Consider the following 17,264-nt stretch of genomic DNA (forward strand, 5'->3'; position numbering starts at 1 on the left):
AGTTCTGTAACTTCTATTTTTTAAAAGCACTTCAAAATTTAGATTCTTACTGAAATTTATCCTAATTCACCCAACAATACAGGTTATTAGAAAGAAAGGTCCCCCCAGCTAACGTTGAAATATATGTTCTATGTATCTATATATGGACATCTATTTTGGAGAAAGGGTGATGAAATATTTCTATTGAATTCTAGAAGATAATAATGCAACAATATAGCATAACCTTGTCATTGTTTGTTTGGTTATCAAAATAATGATTCGGAAAGGAACTTAAAATTATTAACAGTGAAAAGTATGATTCTTAATTGAACCATACAACTTAGCTCAGTGCACATAATGCATAATTTTACAAACTGTAAACATCAAGGTTGAATTGGCTTATCCTTTTCCTCCTTGTAGAAGGCTTCATAAGTCTGCACTCTTGGCTTGGATTCTGACGATTCTAATTCTTCCATAAAGCTATTGGTCATCTTAACGAAATCATTCATGTGAATTTGTTTCCATTCCTTCCAAATATAAAAATCAGAATTATGAGAGGACAATAGAAAAAATTAAACGGCTTCCAGCATAGGGGATGCATGAAAAGGTACTTAATTTGAAATAGAACTGTAAAATCTAACGACATTGACACGAACTATGTATATCAGACAAAATGACTATATACTCATTATTCAATGTAAATTCAGTTATCATATGGAGTGAGTTTAAGATTTTAAACCCTTAAGATTTTTAACTAAAATAAAGAAATGCTCTCCCAACAAGTTAATTCGCTCCTTAACCACAAGTCTACAAAATCAAACTTATGCTGCAAACTACAGATGAACCAAAATGCTTGAAGAACTGGACGAACTCCTTTTATCAATCCTTTAAAACCAATCATAAAGTTAAGCTTGAATAAAACCTCGACGAAATTTCAATCACTTATATATTCATAACTCTTTAATAAGTGGTTTAAAAATCTACATCAAAGTCAACATGAGAGAAGCAAAAAGGAAAGCATAAAGAGAGGTGGTCAACTATCTCGCAGTCACCTAACTATAACTACTATAATATAATGCCATCTGCTTTTAATTTGTACGCACAAAAACTAGTAGCCATAGCTTGATCATCAAGGAAATTAAATTATGTGTTGCCAATCACTCATGTTACACAAGGTTTTAGGCATAACATTCTCATATATCTGGAAATCCTGTCTTCCCCAAGCTACACAGCGGCAAACTTTCTTTTATTTAGTCTTAGACCAAGGTTTTTTAAAAATAAAGTCGCAACTGCAATTGTGGTCACATTGTCAAGATATTTAGGGCCTCCGTGACCATGAAATTGAGGCTCTATCGGCTGCATGTGTTTGTACAATCATCAGAGATTGAAACAAAATTGCAACCATGAATATAACTGCAATTTAAAACATTGAATGCAACCACAAGCAGTCAAGGCTCCTCGGTCACAAATAGGCCTCATTAACAAATTTTTCCATAATATAAAGAAAACAGAAGAATAAATTTGTTTGAAATTTAAAGATCATTTCATGCCTTTCTTTTGTCCCCAAAACATTCTTATATTGATTCTGGGTGGAGGAAATGAGAATGAGAAAGACGGCATGCTCACCTCAAAGTCCCACTCTGAATATAAGTTGGGGTCATTTCTATTGCCCCAAACATATGCGTAAACTAGCATCTTTTCAGACTTGTCCTGTTACAATATATACTATCATTCTTCTGAGACTAGAAAGCAATCAGTAAGATCATAAGTATATTTTTGGGAAAGGTAAGGTTTGTCTCATTTGTTATAATAATTAGCAATAGGTTAACGGATGAATAGAAAGTGAAATAAACCAGACTTACCGCCAAGAAAACCTCAACATCAGTTCTAGTATATTCATGATCCTCGAACTCATCTAAAATATGCAGTTCAACTCCCGATAAACCAAGAAGCACCTGATCAAATAAAACAAGAGTAAATTACACCGATACCGAAGTTCCATAAATTAGACGCGATACTTCAATTACTTTCTAATTTTTACAATAATTCCTCTTAATTGTATGAAGAAAAAGAAACCATACTGAAATTCTTTAATTATTTGAGAAGCATAACACCGTATACCTGATGAGAGAAACAACTGTAATCATTTAAAGAAAATGCAGAGGTTATGTGCAACCTCAAAAAGACGAAAGATAAAGAAGTAAAAGCAATATAAAAAGCAAAGCCGGAATTAAAAAAGTAGTAAATCAGAAACCATCAAACATAAGTATATACAAAAAAGAAAGAAAGAAGACAAATTCATCTCTTAAATATTCTAATTTGCATTCAGTGTTTGCACACATCATTAAACTACAAATAGAACTTGTGTTTTGTTTTTTTTTGAGGCATAAAAACATTAAAACAAAAATTACAACAAGAGTTAGGAAAAATGTGAATGGAAATGATTTTGCTTTAGAGAGAGAGAAATAGATGGATGAATATTTAGGAGGGATGTGCAGAAAGAGAGACATACCTTGCCATTAACTTTGTCATTGTGGACGGGGAGAATAGCGGGATAAACGCGACCTTTGATCTTAAACCTGTGACTGCAAATCAAATACCAATTGAGAGAAAGGGGAAAATCGTTGGTTGTAAAAATGAAAGGTATAAAATGTGATTTGAAGGAGTTGCAGAGAGAGAGAGAGAGTAACTGGTCGTGAAGGATGGCAGGTGTGGTCGGAGGAAGGCGCTTCAAGAGGGTATGGACAACCTCATCGGCCAGAAGGCTACCGTAGACGAAGACGTTGTGAGTTTCGCCACCCACGCAATTCACGTTTACGCTCATTTTTTCTCTTCTTCCTCTTCACTCCTTCTCTTCTCTACTGCTACTCCCTCTCTTCTCATCTGTATGATTATTTAATAACTGATTTTTAATATATAAATTTCACAGCTATTTTTATTGATATAAATTATTTTATTTTTAAAAAAATTGACAGCTGTTTTTATAATTATTTTTAAAATTATTCTTCTATAAATTTAATAATATTTTATTTTTTATTATCATAAAAGTTGGATACCCTAAACCCACGTGTTTCACAATAATACCAATAGTCTACTGAAGAAAAATTCTCAACACCTGTCTCTAATTTAAAAATCCTCAGGCGTACGACTTTTTTCCTCTGGGGTGACGATGATAAAGCGCGGTGAAATTTTCACACCATAGGAAGAAATTCCATTTACAATTTAAAATAATAATATTTTAATTATATTTTATTTATTCCTTAATTTAAAATGTTTAAAGCATTATTATATTATTAAAACGGATTGTGAAATAAGTGTATTTTGTTTGAAGGAGTAAAAGGATTATTTTCTTTAAATAAAATTGAAACTTAATTATTACTATAGTACCATTAAATTGATCTATATTGACCAGGTGCAACAAAATTAGGCAAGACTGACAGGTTTACTGTAATTAAGTGGGCTGAAAATTGTGATTCATCAGCTTACCAAAATATTTTACAGTTTTGTATTTTATAATATTATTAATTGGTTAACTAACATCTTGAATAAAATAAATTAAAATAATTATTATATTATTTTATTATAATCAATAATTATAATTAATTTATTAGGACTAATAGATAAAAAAAGTTTTCAAATAATATAATGAAAGAAGTTAATCATTTTATGTTAATTTGAAGAAAATGAACCAATTAATAGGCTAGGAAATCCGATTTACTTTATCCTCCCTATTTAAAAAAAGTCGACCAAATGGAAAGTTGAAAACCCTTGTTAGAAGCCATTCAATAGCTTATTAAAAGTTTGAACAATTATTGAATCTTGTTCTTCATCAAATAAATTCGCGTCATTCATATAAACTTCAAAATAAATCTAATAGATATAAAAAATTAATACTTTATTAGTTAAGGAATAACAACTCAATTATATGTTTTAAAAATATATGAACAAAATTTATCAGAAGCTTTCAAGTCCGCAAAAATTTCGTTAAATTACACAAAATTAAGAACTGTTTATCCTTTTTTACAACTCACATAACCCAAGCTTTTACTTAATTTAACTATATATACAGTAATTAACCAGCAAAAACTATCAGAATAATGAAATCAACCTTTCACATGCTTTACACGACAACAACACCTGATTTTAAGTTGTGTTACAGTAAAAAAATGCCGTTTCACGAACTTCACAGAAAATAAAATCCAGTCTCAAGGTTAGCCTAATATTCAAGAGTCCATTTTTAATTTGTTGATAGAGCCAAAATCAAATGTTTAAAACATGAGTTGATAATTGTTGTTTGCAATATCAATTTAAGAAAGTATGCATGTAACTTGGGAGCTATATAATGAAACAAAGGTTAATCATAGTACATAACTCAAAGATAAAACCCGACTAAAAACAATATCCAACCAAAGCAGGCAACTACACAAATCGTTAAGCAGTTCATAAAAGAGAGATGGCAAGATATAATCTATCCGGGATCCATTCAGAAACACAGCAACTTCTTCACATGCTCATCGGCTCTGGGGCACCAAGAATGTCAAGCAAAGAGTTATGAGGCTCCAGTTCTTCATGCCATAATGGAAGTTGGTCGCCAGGGTAGAAATTCCTGGTCACTCCCTCTGAGTTTATCTACAAGGATTTCAAAAGCTAAAATCAGGTGGCTTCAAATCATTGTGCATGTATATGGTATGAACCTTATTTCTAAAATACAAATTATCCTTTCGAGTCAATTCAGCACACAATAATCAAGACAAATTGTGAGTGCGGGTTCAATTTCCCGCAATGAATTATGCCTCTTGCACATTCCCCTACCCCTCCTTATAAAGCCTACTATAATTCAAGAAACACAAAACACTGGTCAGATGTCTTACTATGACGGTTCGGACCACCCCACCACTGGCTCCATCACGAGCAATAGCCAGTGAAACTGCCTTTTTAACTAAATCCTGCACACAACATCATGTAGACAATCAGCAAACATCAATAGGGATTAAAACAACAATTTCATCCTAATAATTTCTAGTTATTTTCCATTGTTCATATCTGAAGCATGTTGTTGCAATAACAGGAAAATCAGATTAGGTCTCCAAAAACTAACATCTACAATAGTTCTTGGTCCTGAGTTCACTGTTTAACTTAGAAATAGCAACAGTAGGAATCAAAACGCATACCTCAGCTTCCTCCTTGCTCATTCCCTCTTTCCAGGCTTGGTCAAAAAAACCATACAAGTAACTGGAGCCAGATCCTGCAGAAAGACACATCGAGTAAACCATAAGCTTAACAAAAAAAAGTCTCCAACCCAAGGAAAAATCTAACTGGCTAGCAGCAAAAAATTTAGAAATAAAAATAAGCTCAACACAAAAACCCATAAACACATTTGTAGCAATCAATGGTCCAGGCTTATTCTAAATTGACATCTAAAATCATGTATACACCACAGACAGATACAAGACAAGAAAACGGGAATGCGAAAAAAATTTATAATTTTAGAACATGATAGGGTTAAGCGCAATGTATCAATTGTGTGTAAATTAACATAAAACAAAAATATTGATTAATAAGAAGCAATCCATGTTTTAAAAGTGAACATGAGTCACTAAAGACAATAAAACACAAGGGTGTCAAATGGACTCCTAAGTGTCTGACTCAAAAGGGTATTTGACCCAAGGCTACTATTTTAAAGTGTTTGTGCATTCTTGACTGAAATGACATCACATGACATCATCAGTAAAAGGAATATGGGATATAATCAAATCATCAGACTAAACAAATTCAATATCAACAATCTCCAATGAAAAGATCCACCATTAGACCCAAGTCAGACACTTGGGTCTATTTTCTTCGATTTCAACAAGCATCTACAAATATAGTCTAAAACAATGAATAATAGCTTCTGCAAAAAAGGTCCATCCATCACTGGTTCTTATTAACTAAGACAGATACCTGATATCTAATTAATATTATGGGCAATTGATACAAGCAATATATGTATATAGAGATATTCACATTAATGACAGGAAATGAATACAGAAATCATAACAAGATTGTTCATAAAAACATTTTAAAAGTAAAATACCTCCAATAGCAAAAGGTTGCTGTACTATTGTTCCACCCAGAGGGACGCCAAAAATTTGTCCACCTTCATATTTATCCCAACCTCCAACAATTAACCCAGTCTCTAAGAAATTCTGCCAGTGAAAGTTAATTTATAATAAAGTTAAATATTAGTTATACCCCACTCTCCAATAATAAATAAATGGAGAGAGAGAGAGAGAGAGAGAGAGAGAGAGAGAACACTGGGAGAATCCATCAGGTTAACACAATAATGGAACATTTGATAATCTTTGGAATAAGAATACTAAATTTCCTTTATCGTTTGACAGTTATGTCAGAAAATTGCAGTAACATCGCTCCCAGTTGATTCTCCTTCTCCCACTCAACCAATAGAAAACGTCTTTGCAACTTAAAACATGTCCCCTAAAACCCCTTCCAAAGTTATACTAATACAAACTTAAATTTTTTCCACAACACGATTACAGAAACTTAAAATATTTCACTATTCTGATATTAACAGTCCAAAGTGATGTTAGTGAGATCTATGATTAAATATTAGAGATGATTCGTTAAATTGGCATTGTGTGATCTATCACTATACTCCTTTAATGAGAAAATTCTAACAATTGAATTTGACTCATCCACTTCACTGATCAATTAATCCAGTTCAAAAGTGATGACCAAAATTTCAAGTACAGGAGTAAAAGTGGGTCATCTACTGCCATTGGAAGGGCAAGATGTAAAATGGGGTTGAGTTGGGCATGTTTTGAAAAATCACTATGATTTTGGTCTATACATTTCTCGCAACTCTCATTTTGTAGTATATATTGGTCTCTTCCTCGTTGAAATTGGATATAAATGCTATGATTAAAGCTTAACTGCTCTAGAATAAAAATAATACAATGAAACAGCTAGTTTCAATAAACAATGTGAAATGAATTTAACATTTATTTAGCCCAAAGTCTCAACTTTATCAATTTATAGGTAAGGTCTAAATGAAACTGATAATGTATCACCAAGGTGAACAAGAAAACATTGGATAATTCAATCTTAAGCAGAACAAGACTTAAAGCCGAATCTTGTGGAAAGAGAGTAATGGTTAGAGCTCAGAACTCATACTATCACTAACGGTGAAACTCAACCATGCAAAATAAATTACAAAGAGCAGGGCTTAAGGTCAAACCTTGTTGTTATATGAGAGAAGCCGGACAAGGTTTGCAGCAACTTTAACTGTTGCAGGTTGTCCAAGTTGTATCCTATAGTAAAAGAAAAGTTTCAATGAGGTAAATATCACTGTAAATACACACTAAATCACAGTCCAAAACTTCACCCTACAGAGGAGAATATCCAATTAGTATATAATGAGGGAAACAAAGTGACCTACGTGTGTTGATGGAGGAAGTAACGCACATAGTCAGATACAATCTGAGAATCTGCAGCCTGAAAAATAATGCAGATTATAATTTGTTCATAAAACTATGACAGTGGATGAGAGATTCCGTAATCATCTTTCTTCCAGATTAGAATACAAACATGTTCGGTATCAGACGAGGCTAGCACGAAGCGAAATAATTAATTACGTTATTAATTTCAAAAGTCCAGACAGAACTTACAACGAAACTCCATCCCCTCACATTGACAAGATTTTAGTGACAGACAAACAATTGAAAGTGAGCAACATATATAATGTAAGAAATCGAGGGGAACTTTGGTAATAACATACCAAACAACTAAAAGCCTCATTCTCCGCCAATACATTCAACTAATAAACTGTGTATGAAATCGCATAATTTTAAACCTTAACAAAAATGTTCAACACCATACATTATGAGGAGTGAAAAGGCGTATATATAGACACAGCAAGCAAGCGAGTACATATCCATATTAACAGAAGCACGAAGAAAATCCAGGGTGAATAAAGGCACAGATCACCATGAATAACACAACAATTTGGCATCTAGAAAAGAGTCATGGGATGGAAAGATACATACCGATCCAGAACGACAGACATAGACATTATCAGTGAGCTGTGTAATTTTGTCTGATGCCCGGTTGGCAACATACACTCCTGCAAGTGGAAAAAGGACCCAATATTACTCCCCAAATTAACAGCAATAATCCAATATCGATTCTCAAAAAGGAAGCAAGGAATTAATCACCCAGAGGAAGAAGCTGTTTAAAACACTGAAAACGAAAAACCCTAAATTAATTTGGGTTTGGATTTGAGCTGGAGAAAGAGAGTGTACCAGTGCTGGTTCGAGAATCGGCTCCCAAAACGACACCGTCTTTGTAAGTAACGCCGATGATAGTGGTTCCCATGGAATGGGGAGCGCTGAAATCGACTTTCTGATCCATGATTCAACAGCTAAGCAGCAAGAAGAAGAAGAACGAAAGAGTGAAAATGTTGAGAGTGCCCTAATAAAGCATAAGAAGAAATCAAGAAAACAGGTCCTGCCTGCTTTACATATTCTTCTTTAGACTTGTTGCATAAGTTTTTTATTTATCTTTTTTTTTTAAATAAGAGGAAAAACATTCATTAATTTATTATGTTATTATATAATATATACAGGAAAAAAATACATGCAAGATTGTATTCCCGTATATTATCATCTATACTGTATATTCATATATAAAAAATTATATAATTTTTTATATATTATTTTGATAAAATTAAGGCTTAATTATTTTTTTTCTTGTATTTGTCGGCATGTATTAATTTAGTCTCAATTAATTTTGGTTTAACGTCATCCAATTTTTTAAAATGGTTTTTAGGTCCTTTTGATTAGATTGTTATATATATGATCTATACATGTCATACATAAATTCGTAATATTTTTACTTTTAAATTTTTTTATTTAAAAAATTATTACAGTATTCATGTGTCACTCGTACGTGTTAATTTTGGTGTGACCATGTCGTTTATTCAATTAATTTCAATATTTAAAATTTTGATTTAATATAGTTTTTATTTTTTTAAACGATGTAATATATTTTTTAATAATAAAATCAAATTGATAATTAAGAATAACGGCAACTTATATATACATATTACAATATTATTTCAAAAATAAAATGAAATTGGTAATTAAATATAATAACACTTCATATAAAAATGTTACAATATCCTTTTAAAAAAAAGTTTATTTTAAATTTATAACTTTTTAAAATATTAAAAATGCGAAAGTAAAATGACATTTCTATTTTTTAAATTTTAATATTTAAAAAATAAATCATCCTTTATTAACTTCTATATATAAGTTTAATGTGACAAATATAAAACTTAAATATTCAAGTATTACTTAACTTTTACATTTTTATAAAAATTTTAAGTTCAAAATGACTTTTTATTGAAATTAAAAATGTTAAAAAAAACAAAATTAATTTAAATATTTTGCTAGTGTGTTGATGCATAAAATTCTAAAAGATATATTTAAATATATATATATATATATATATATATATATATATATATATATATATATAAATTACTAACTAGATTTTATTATTTATTTAGTTTCATTTGATATTGGAGAAAGATAACCTTGTTAGAAGGAATAAGAATTAAATTGAATCAAAATTTTAAATATAGTAATTAAATTGAATAAAAGAAGCTAATGTGTATTTAGTAGCCAAAACATTACTAGCTTAAGCTTTAATAATGGACATATGGAGTTTAGTGTAAAGTGGTATCGTGAGAAAAAGGTGAAAATAATCCAATCACAAAAAAGAAATAGAACATGAAATCTTAAGACGTAGAATGTTATTAGTGATTGTTTGTTATATGAGTCTGAATTTCATATTTCCGTATGTGAAAAGAAGTAAAAATATTTTTATAAATCAAACACTCACTCACAAGTATAGCATCTTCAAAATTTGTAACCTTCATATGACATATAAATTACTAATACATTTTTTTCCAAAACTCGCCAACTGTAACAACACCATCGCTAAAATTTGTCTCTTTTGAATGCATTTACCTCGTCCAACCTGGAAAGCTCCCAAATAATGAGAGAAAACTGGGCTCAGCTCGGAACTTCAACTGTGTGCCTTTTGAAGAATGAATAAGCAACTCACATGCATAACATTTGACACATTAAAATATTTTAACATAATTGGATTAAAAAATATATATTCATTAATTTTTTTAACAATAACTCAAGATTCATCAAATATAAAAAATAAATTTAATAAAAACCAATTATATATATGCAGTGGAATAATTCTCCTATACAAGTATTGATATAAAAAAGATGAATCTTTGTTTAAATTCAGTATTAAGTGTTATTTTACTTTACATCTTTTCAAACGTGTTATTCCTTAAATCAAATCATACTGTGAAATGTAAAATTGATTACAGCTTTTTATGTAAAATGAGAATAAAAATGCAATTGAGAAAACTCTGCATGAGTTCCGAAGTTATTATGTAACTTATTTGGTGAGAGCTTTTTGACTAAATGGTTATTTGAATGCTTTAAATCATGATTGGATGCTTGTGTTGTGGTTGGATGGTGCTTGAATTTTTGGTAGGGTTTATAATTATAAATAAGTTGCATTTTAGGATGAATAAACCTTGGTCCTGTCATTATTTTGGTGTGCACACCTGAAATTCACGGTATAAGAGGTTGAATATATAGTCAAGGATCTAAAATTAATGGGAAACATGGTAATTACAATGTGTTATTATAGTCAACAAATTAAGTTTAAACTAATTCTGAAAGAGAAAAGTTTAAGAGATGGAACAGTGGCATTTAGGTTTTTTTTATGAAAACTCTAATCTCTATCTCTCATTTCCACTCTCACACAGCCCCACACCCCTCCTTCCCTGCAAAATTCTTACTTTCTTTTTTTTTTCTCCTTAGATCCGTTTTTCTCAACCCATTCTTCACCAATCCATTTTCATTTATAATTTTTCTTCTCCATTTTGTGTCTGTGTTCGACTTTTGTTGCACTTTGATTGTTGTTTGCAGAGACAAAAATATTAATAAAATAAGATAAATAAAACTTAAAAATAATATATATATAAGTGCAGGTCAATAATAAAAGGAAAATAAAATTATAAATATGAATAATTGTAGGTGAAAAGAAATAGAAAAAATAAAATAAAAGAATTTTAGTGAAATAATTGAATTGTTATTAATTTGGCTTGACGGTGGATTAAATTATATAATTATAATTTATTGTTGGGTTAAATTATATAATTACAATTTATTATTAGATGCGAAACTTATTAGGAGTTCATATTAAACTTACATTGGAATATCAATAAGATTAAGATTGTATAAATTAATGTGCGAATGCTGTTAAGGAGAGAATTGAGAACAGTTGTTAAGTTTAAGGTCATAATTAATGTTTGAATAACGTGGGAGCATGGGTAGGGTAGGTGTTGGGTTGTATCGAACGTGTGGACGATCAACACGCGATGTTTAAATGGACGATGTGGGAGTATGAAAGTAAATGATGGACTCTCTTTGATCTTGTGTGTGAAAAGAGAACCCTGTAAATCCTAATTTCAAATTTTATATAATCAATTCTATTCCCAATTTAGTATATAAGAACCCTAATTTCAAATTAATACAATTTTAAAAATAAATAATATAGTGATCTCAACTACACTTAACCTAACTACGTTAAAAAATAATAAACATATTAAACAAAGTTTCATTTTTAAAGTTTAAACATACAAGTAAAATATGTAGTTTGTAGCATTAATTGAAAAAGTTTTGTTATTACAAGCAGAAATGACTATGAAGAGTTAGATTTCACGAAGAATCGGAGAAAAATCATCTAGCAAATGTATTTCACTTGTGCAACATGAAGTTTGATCAGGAAAAATTTAATCTACTATTTGAATATACGTTAATCAACTAAGTAAATTTAGCGAAAAGTTACTTCATGATGGAGGAAATTGGAGAATAGCTAAAAGAAAAAGATAAACCCCGTAAAGATTAAGGCGAGTGCCTTCAAAATCTTGTTCTGCAAGGTTCGGTTGCGTCATTATGGATATTAATTGTAACTGAATTGTAGATTGTTATGGTTTAATTAACTACTAGCCAACATACATGAACAAGAAATAGACGAAACACAAATAGGTAAAAACTTGCTCAAAAGATAAGTATCATTAATTTCGGAATAGGTATTAACTAGGTAGTATTTTAGGATTGGTGTGAACGAAATAAATATAAAGATTAACCTTTCTCAAAATTATAACAGTGTAAATGTCAAAAGTCTCCGAACATTCCAATTCAAAATATGGCCGTAAAAGAGGGGATTAACTATATGATGTTACTTGAAAATTGAATGAGGGTTAGCAGGGTCCGCTAAATCAGTGTAGTTGCCGAACTCATCGTCAGTTTTCTCCGGTCATCACCAGCCCCCTCAAAACTCACCCATCCAAAACAATAGGTTCTGGCAGTGGTTGCAGTTGACGGGAAGGTATGGATACATGAGGAGGGTGTGGAAGTTGAGCTGTTGCAACATTTGTTAGCACATTTCCCACTCCAAGTACTTTCCTCACTTCATTCGCAAGCTCTATCACTAAGTTATCCTCATGGCCTGAACACCCCAACGAGTATAAATAAGAATGCTGGGTGACACAGACAGAGAATAGTTTTTACTAACTGCATGTGTATGTGTTACAAAATAACTCACCAATATCATGCATAGCCTTTTCTAGAAGGAAAAGATAATCCCTGTTGTTTCCGCAAGGACCATACGCAGTTGCTATTTGCCTGAATGGATTGCCAAAATAATTAGTGAAACCAAAGAACAGGTTACCACTTCCCCAAATAAAAATCAGGAGAAAAATGTATGCAATATATATATACACACACATACCTAGCCATGTCTTCCAGTGGGGCAGGTCCCAGGTAGTATTTGTTGTTCACTTTGTCTGGAGTTGATGTAAATCTGTAGATTAACATTATATCTATTAGCAAACTTGACCTGGTCCTCGTGAGTATGAACAAAGCAATTGAAACTCTGCATTTTTTATTACTTATTTTGAAAAAAATTATTGCTTATTATATGCACTTTCCGATTGACCTTTTGGAAAAACAATTATTTCCCCAGAATGTATACTGGTATCTAAAAGCTAAAGAAGATCATAAGGAATGTCAAAAATGACATACACTATTACGTCAGTCAAAGCAGGGTGCTGTGAATCTCCTTCCTGAAGAAAAAGATATTAAATTAGTGCTGGTGGCAACCAAAAACTACAAATGACAACGATCATTTGGGAGGAAAATATTCCAATATTGCGTCACTCACCTTGAAGAAGGTTACAATAGTTTTTCTGTCATATTCACATTCCCGTCGCTCCAAATACTACACAACAAAGAAACGAACAATTGAAGCCCGAACGTACATAAATTCGCTAAAAAGGTTTAAAATGTTTAGGATGGTCATTGCCACATTTAATCTGAAATCACTAATGAAATACCACAACCTAGAAGTCCATGTACTTTTAAAGAAATTCTCTATTACGAGCCTTGAAATTCTTCTAAGTTATATTAAGGTTAAAAGCTAGTTTGGTAACGGCCAAAGGTGAAATTTTCTTTTACCTGCATAGCCAATTTTTCCCTTTCAGGGCCTCCTCGAACACAATAAGCAGTTCCCCACTGCAAAAAGACGGAAGAATTATACGAAAATAAATCGAAAGATAACAATTAAGTACAGAAACGGCATAACAAGGAACTTACGCAAATAGCTCCTTCTTTCTCCTCCAAGGTGCAAGTTCTTGCTGGGCTTTCTGGGGTTCCCCTGTGATCAATGCACGCTGCAAATGCATAATGAAATGTCTAAGCAACTGCGGAAGCTGTTTAAATTCAAAAAGACAGGCACAATAATTAACGGAGCGCGATAAAGGGCCTTACCTAAATCGAACACGCGTCTGTAATCCTTAATGAAACCAACAATCTTCTCATCGTAATCAAACCCAGGGTTCCACACCAGTGAACCGTAGCCAAACACCCAGAAAACCATGATGTCTGAGGAAAAAAAAAAAATCCAACATCAGTGTTTAACATATATATTTTAAATTTGTTGCCGTGGACTACAGCAACAGATATCTGAGATTGGAAAGTTTTGTTGTGGAATTAAAACATTGCACACACAGATCATATGGTTAATAAACAGTGAACGACAGTAATGTTAATAAAGTAGGGCATTAAAGAGGTGATATGAAAGAGAAAACGAAAAAGAGGAAAAAAAATATAGAAGGAAAAAGGTACCCACATTTGGATCTGGAAGGTTTGGCGAGGAGAATGAGAGAGGATAAACGAGGGGGAAGAAGAGAGGGAAAAAGAGAGGAAAAGCTAAACGATTAGGGTTTAGTCGTTTAGCTAAGATGTTAGGGTTGCAATGGCTCCTCTCTTTCTCTCTGCTCCTTCTTCTTCCCCTTTTCTTCTTTCTTGGATGGAGAAGGCGTGAGACATGCCACACACGATAGATTGGTATTTATGGTGTGGGGGTCGCACGCCACGCAACACGGATTCAACGCCTTCGCTGGCCCCGGAACAACCTCTCTGTCACGTGCTTCTTCTCCAACGCCTTAAAAATTTCTTTACTTTACGTAAAAATAAATCAATACACACTGTTTTCAAAAAATATAACCTTTTTTCTTTTCTTTTCTTTTACCTAGATGCTAATAGTACCTGCAAATATTAAGAAACTGTGTTTTTAAAGAGGAAAAAGATACATTGAACCTAGACGGATATGGAAAAGTGCAAAAATTGAATTTTTGAAGTGATTGAACCTAGACGGTTTTTTGGTAGCAGGAGGGAATTTAATGATTGAGAAGTTGTGGTTGGTGATTAGGTTTAAGTTAGGTAACCTTGAATTTTAGAAGAATTTTCCAGCACATTTGGAAATTTGAGACGATCTGCGCCAATTCTATAGCTGGCTTTTCCCGTCATTGTAATAACATCACTGCCACTGCAGCAGCGCTCAGTAGATATAGATTCTAATCAACAATAAATGTACAACTATATCATAAATGTTTATTAATGTAGAGAAATTAATTATTAACTGACACTTTTTCCCTTACGAATTAATTTATTGATGTTATTGTTTCATGGAAAAATAATATTCTTGAATTAGAAATTATTTTTATTTCAAATTTAATTAATTTCATGATAAATCAATTTGTACTTTTTGAGTTGAATATACTTGTAATGGTTAAATTTTCTATACAGAAAGAGAAAGAAATGGGACGGTGGATTGAGAGTCACTATTCCAGACAGCCAATGGTGATAAAGAAATGACAGAGAGATGAGAAACAGACAAGAAAATCAAAAGGAGGACAAATGAAGAAAGCACGAGGAGCATCATAATCTTAGCCACTAGCTTTGTTTTTTTTTTAAAAAAAATAATAATTTTTATTCAGACAAATTATACTCAATTTACTTCGGTGGTGTATGATTTATTTGTTTATATCTATCAATCTAAGGTTGGATAATTTTAGAATAATAATATTCGAAATTAAAATAAGTATTTTGGATTTTTTTTTTATTATTTATAATAGATTGAGCCTATTCTTATAATAATAATAAGTTAGCAATCGAATAAACTGAGGTATGGAGTTGGTTTTGTTTTCCAAAAAAATGTTTAACAAAAACAAATGATTTTCTTATTACACAGTACTACATAAAAACCATTAACACAACATGGTCTGCAATCAACTTGGATGGAAAAGATAGACAAAATCCATTGTTTACGACGAGCTTGAATCGCATTTCAAGTTGATAAAACGCATTTTTAGTTTTTAAAGATTTTGTACAAAATAATATTTATCCCTCAATGAAAGATAAAATTAGTTTATAATTTATAAATAAGAACAATTTTTACTTTTTATTTCCATACACTTAAAATTATTTCTCATGATTTGAAGTTATCATATTTTATTAAAAGGTGGAATAAAAAATAAGACCCTGTTTTATTAGAGTCGTGTTTTGGACTGTCCACGCTGTAACCCCATCAAGTCGAATCAGTGGGAATCCACGTGTAGAAATTATGTTTTTTTTGTACACAATTTTTTTATATTTAATATTATTTTTTATTTTTTTAAATACAAAAATTTATTTTTTATAATTATTTTATTTTTATAATATGTATTAAATGTGTGTGAAATACCATTATTTTTCATTTTAACATTCGTCATATAGTCAAAGAAAGAAATGTGTGTACTTATCATTATTTTTTATTTTAACTTTCGTCAGTATAGTCAAAGAAAGAAAAGTAGTCAATAAGTTTGTATGGCTGACGTGATTCTGGAAATGGTATGCAACGTTTTCTTAAATTATAAATTTATAATATTTTTTTTCAAGGTCTCAGATTCCGTGGTCTTTCTTTACTGTATTTTGGCTTATCTCCAAATAACAAACACATTTCAATAAGCAGAAAGTCAAGGATGGAACGTAATTAGGTCAAAAGTGTCAGGTACAGCCAAAAACTGTGTTTTTCTCGTTGCTGTGTGCAGCTAAGTGTCTACCATCGAAAAGTAAAATTTCAATTTTGTGTTATTCACAGTAACTTTAAGGAATCTTGTTGACTAATTGAATGATATGGTACAGGAAACGATCGCCGCTGGCGAGTCTGGTGGTGACGAGGCTGATCGAATGGAGGGGTCATGGTCGATGATGGTTTGAAGGTGGATATGAGTTAGGGTTAGTTGTTCGCTATTTGAAGAAAGGAAATACGCTGAGTGACCGTTGAAGAGAACACCGAAGATGACGGCACCGGAATCGGTGATTGAAGCTGTAGCCGTCGTGGTTTGGGCGAGGCAGCTGCATGGTGTGATTGTGGATGTTTCTGATGTTGCGGAGTACTTTATGCAGAAAGGAGGAGAAGCTTCTCATTTAGTAATTAAAAAAGAAAAAATATAATAATTAAAAACATAATGATAATTATCCTTTTGTTTTATTTTTAGGTCGATTTGCTGTTTATACCCTTGTATTGCTGCTGTACCCCATTTTGTTTGTTTTTGTTTTAAAATTGTTTTGGGTCGGGCTTCCTTCAGTTTAATTCCTATTTCAATTTGGGTGTTTGATCCTCCACCTGCAAGCTTTCATCCTGCACCTCCAAAAATTATCATTTTAATCTTAATTAATATTATTTTAATATTTTCTCTTTCTTCATAAAGTGATTCTGTATCCTTTTAACTTTTTCTCTTTCTTTATTAAAGTCAACCTACATCCTTCTAATTTTTTCTTTCTTTTATTAAAGTCATCCTACAT

General features: G+C 31.6%; 3 protein-coding genes across 3 annotated transcripts; all 3 read right to left on the reverse strand.

Moving 5' to 3' along the window:
- Positions 1 to 153: 153 nt before the first annotated feature.
- On the reverse strand, positions 154 to 2,861 carry LOC106761190 (AIG2-like protein D). Its single transcript, XM_014644715.2, has 5 exons — positions 2,670 to 2,861; positions 2,492 to 2,564; positions 1,842 to 1,934; positions 1,606 to 1,689; positions 154 to 506 (listed from the first exon to the last, which is right to left on the reverse strand). Exons 1-5 carry the CDS (start codon positions 2,801 to 2,803, stop codon positions 363 to 365), a joined length of 528 nt encoding a protein of 175 aa, XP_014500201.1. The 5' UTR covers positions 2,804 to 2,861; the 3' UTR covers positions 154 to 362.
- A 1,385-nt stretch (positions 2,862 to 4,246) lies between these two features.
- On the reverse strand, positions 4,247 to 8,504 carry LOC106759900 (proteasome subunit beta type-6). The gene is made up of 8 exons (XM_014643283.2): positions 8,280 to 8,504; positions 8,025 to 8,101; positions 7,418 to 7,473; positions 7,217 to 7,289; positions 6,056 to 6,167; positions 5,151 to 5,224; positions 4,851 to 4,925; positions 4,247 to 4,608 (listed from the first exon to the last, which is right to left on the reverse strand). The coding sequence occupies exons 1-8, from the start codon at positions 8,386 to 8,388 to the stop codon at positions 4,483 to 4,485; spliced, it is 702 nt and encodes a 233-aa protein (XP_014498769.1). The 5' UTR covers positions 8,389 to 8,504; the 3' UTR covers positions 4,247 to 4,482.
- A 3,626-nt stretch (positions 8,505 to 12,130) lies between these two features.
- On the reverse strand, positions 12,131 to 14,620 carry LOC106760885 (gamma-glutamylcyclotransferase 2-1). The gene is made up of 9 exons (XM_014644324.2): positions 14,266 to 14,620; positions 13,905 to 14,018; positions 13,731 to 13,807; positions 13,593 to 13,649; positions 13,300 to 13,356; positions 13,161 to 13,201; positions 12,868 to 12,939; positions 12,682 to 12,761; positions 12,131 to 12,585 (listed from the first exon to the last, which is right to left on the reverse strand). The coding sequence occupies exons 2-9, from the start codon at positions 14,011 to 14,013 to the stop codon at positions 12,416 to 12,418; spliced, it is 663 nt and encodes a 220-aa protein (XP_014499810.1). The 5' UTR covers positions 14,014 to 14,018; positions 14,266 to 14,620; the 3' UTR covers positions 12,131 to 12,415.
- Positions 14,621 to 17,264: the final 2,644 nt, after the last annotated feature.

The sequence above is a fragment of the Vigna radiata genome, chromosome 5 (genome assembly GCF_000741045.1).
Source record: "Vigna radiata var. radiata cultivar VC1973A chromosome 5, Vradiata_ver6, whole genome shotgun sequence".
Taxonomy (NCBI): Eukaryota; Viridiplantae; Streptophyta; class Magnoliopsida; order Fabales; family Fabaceae; genus Vigna; species Vigna radiata.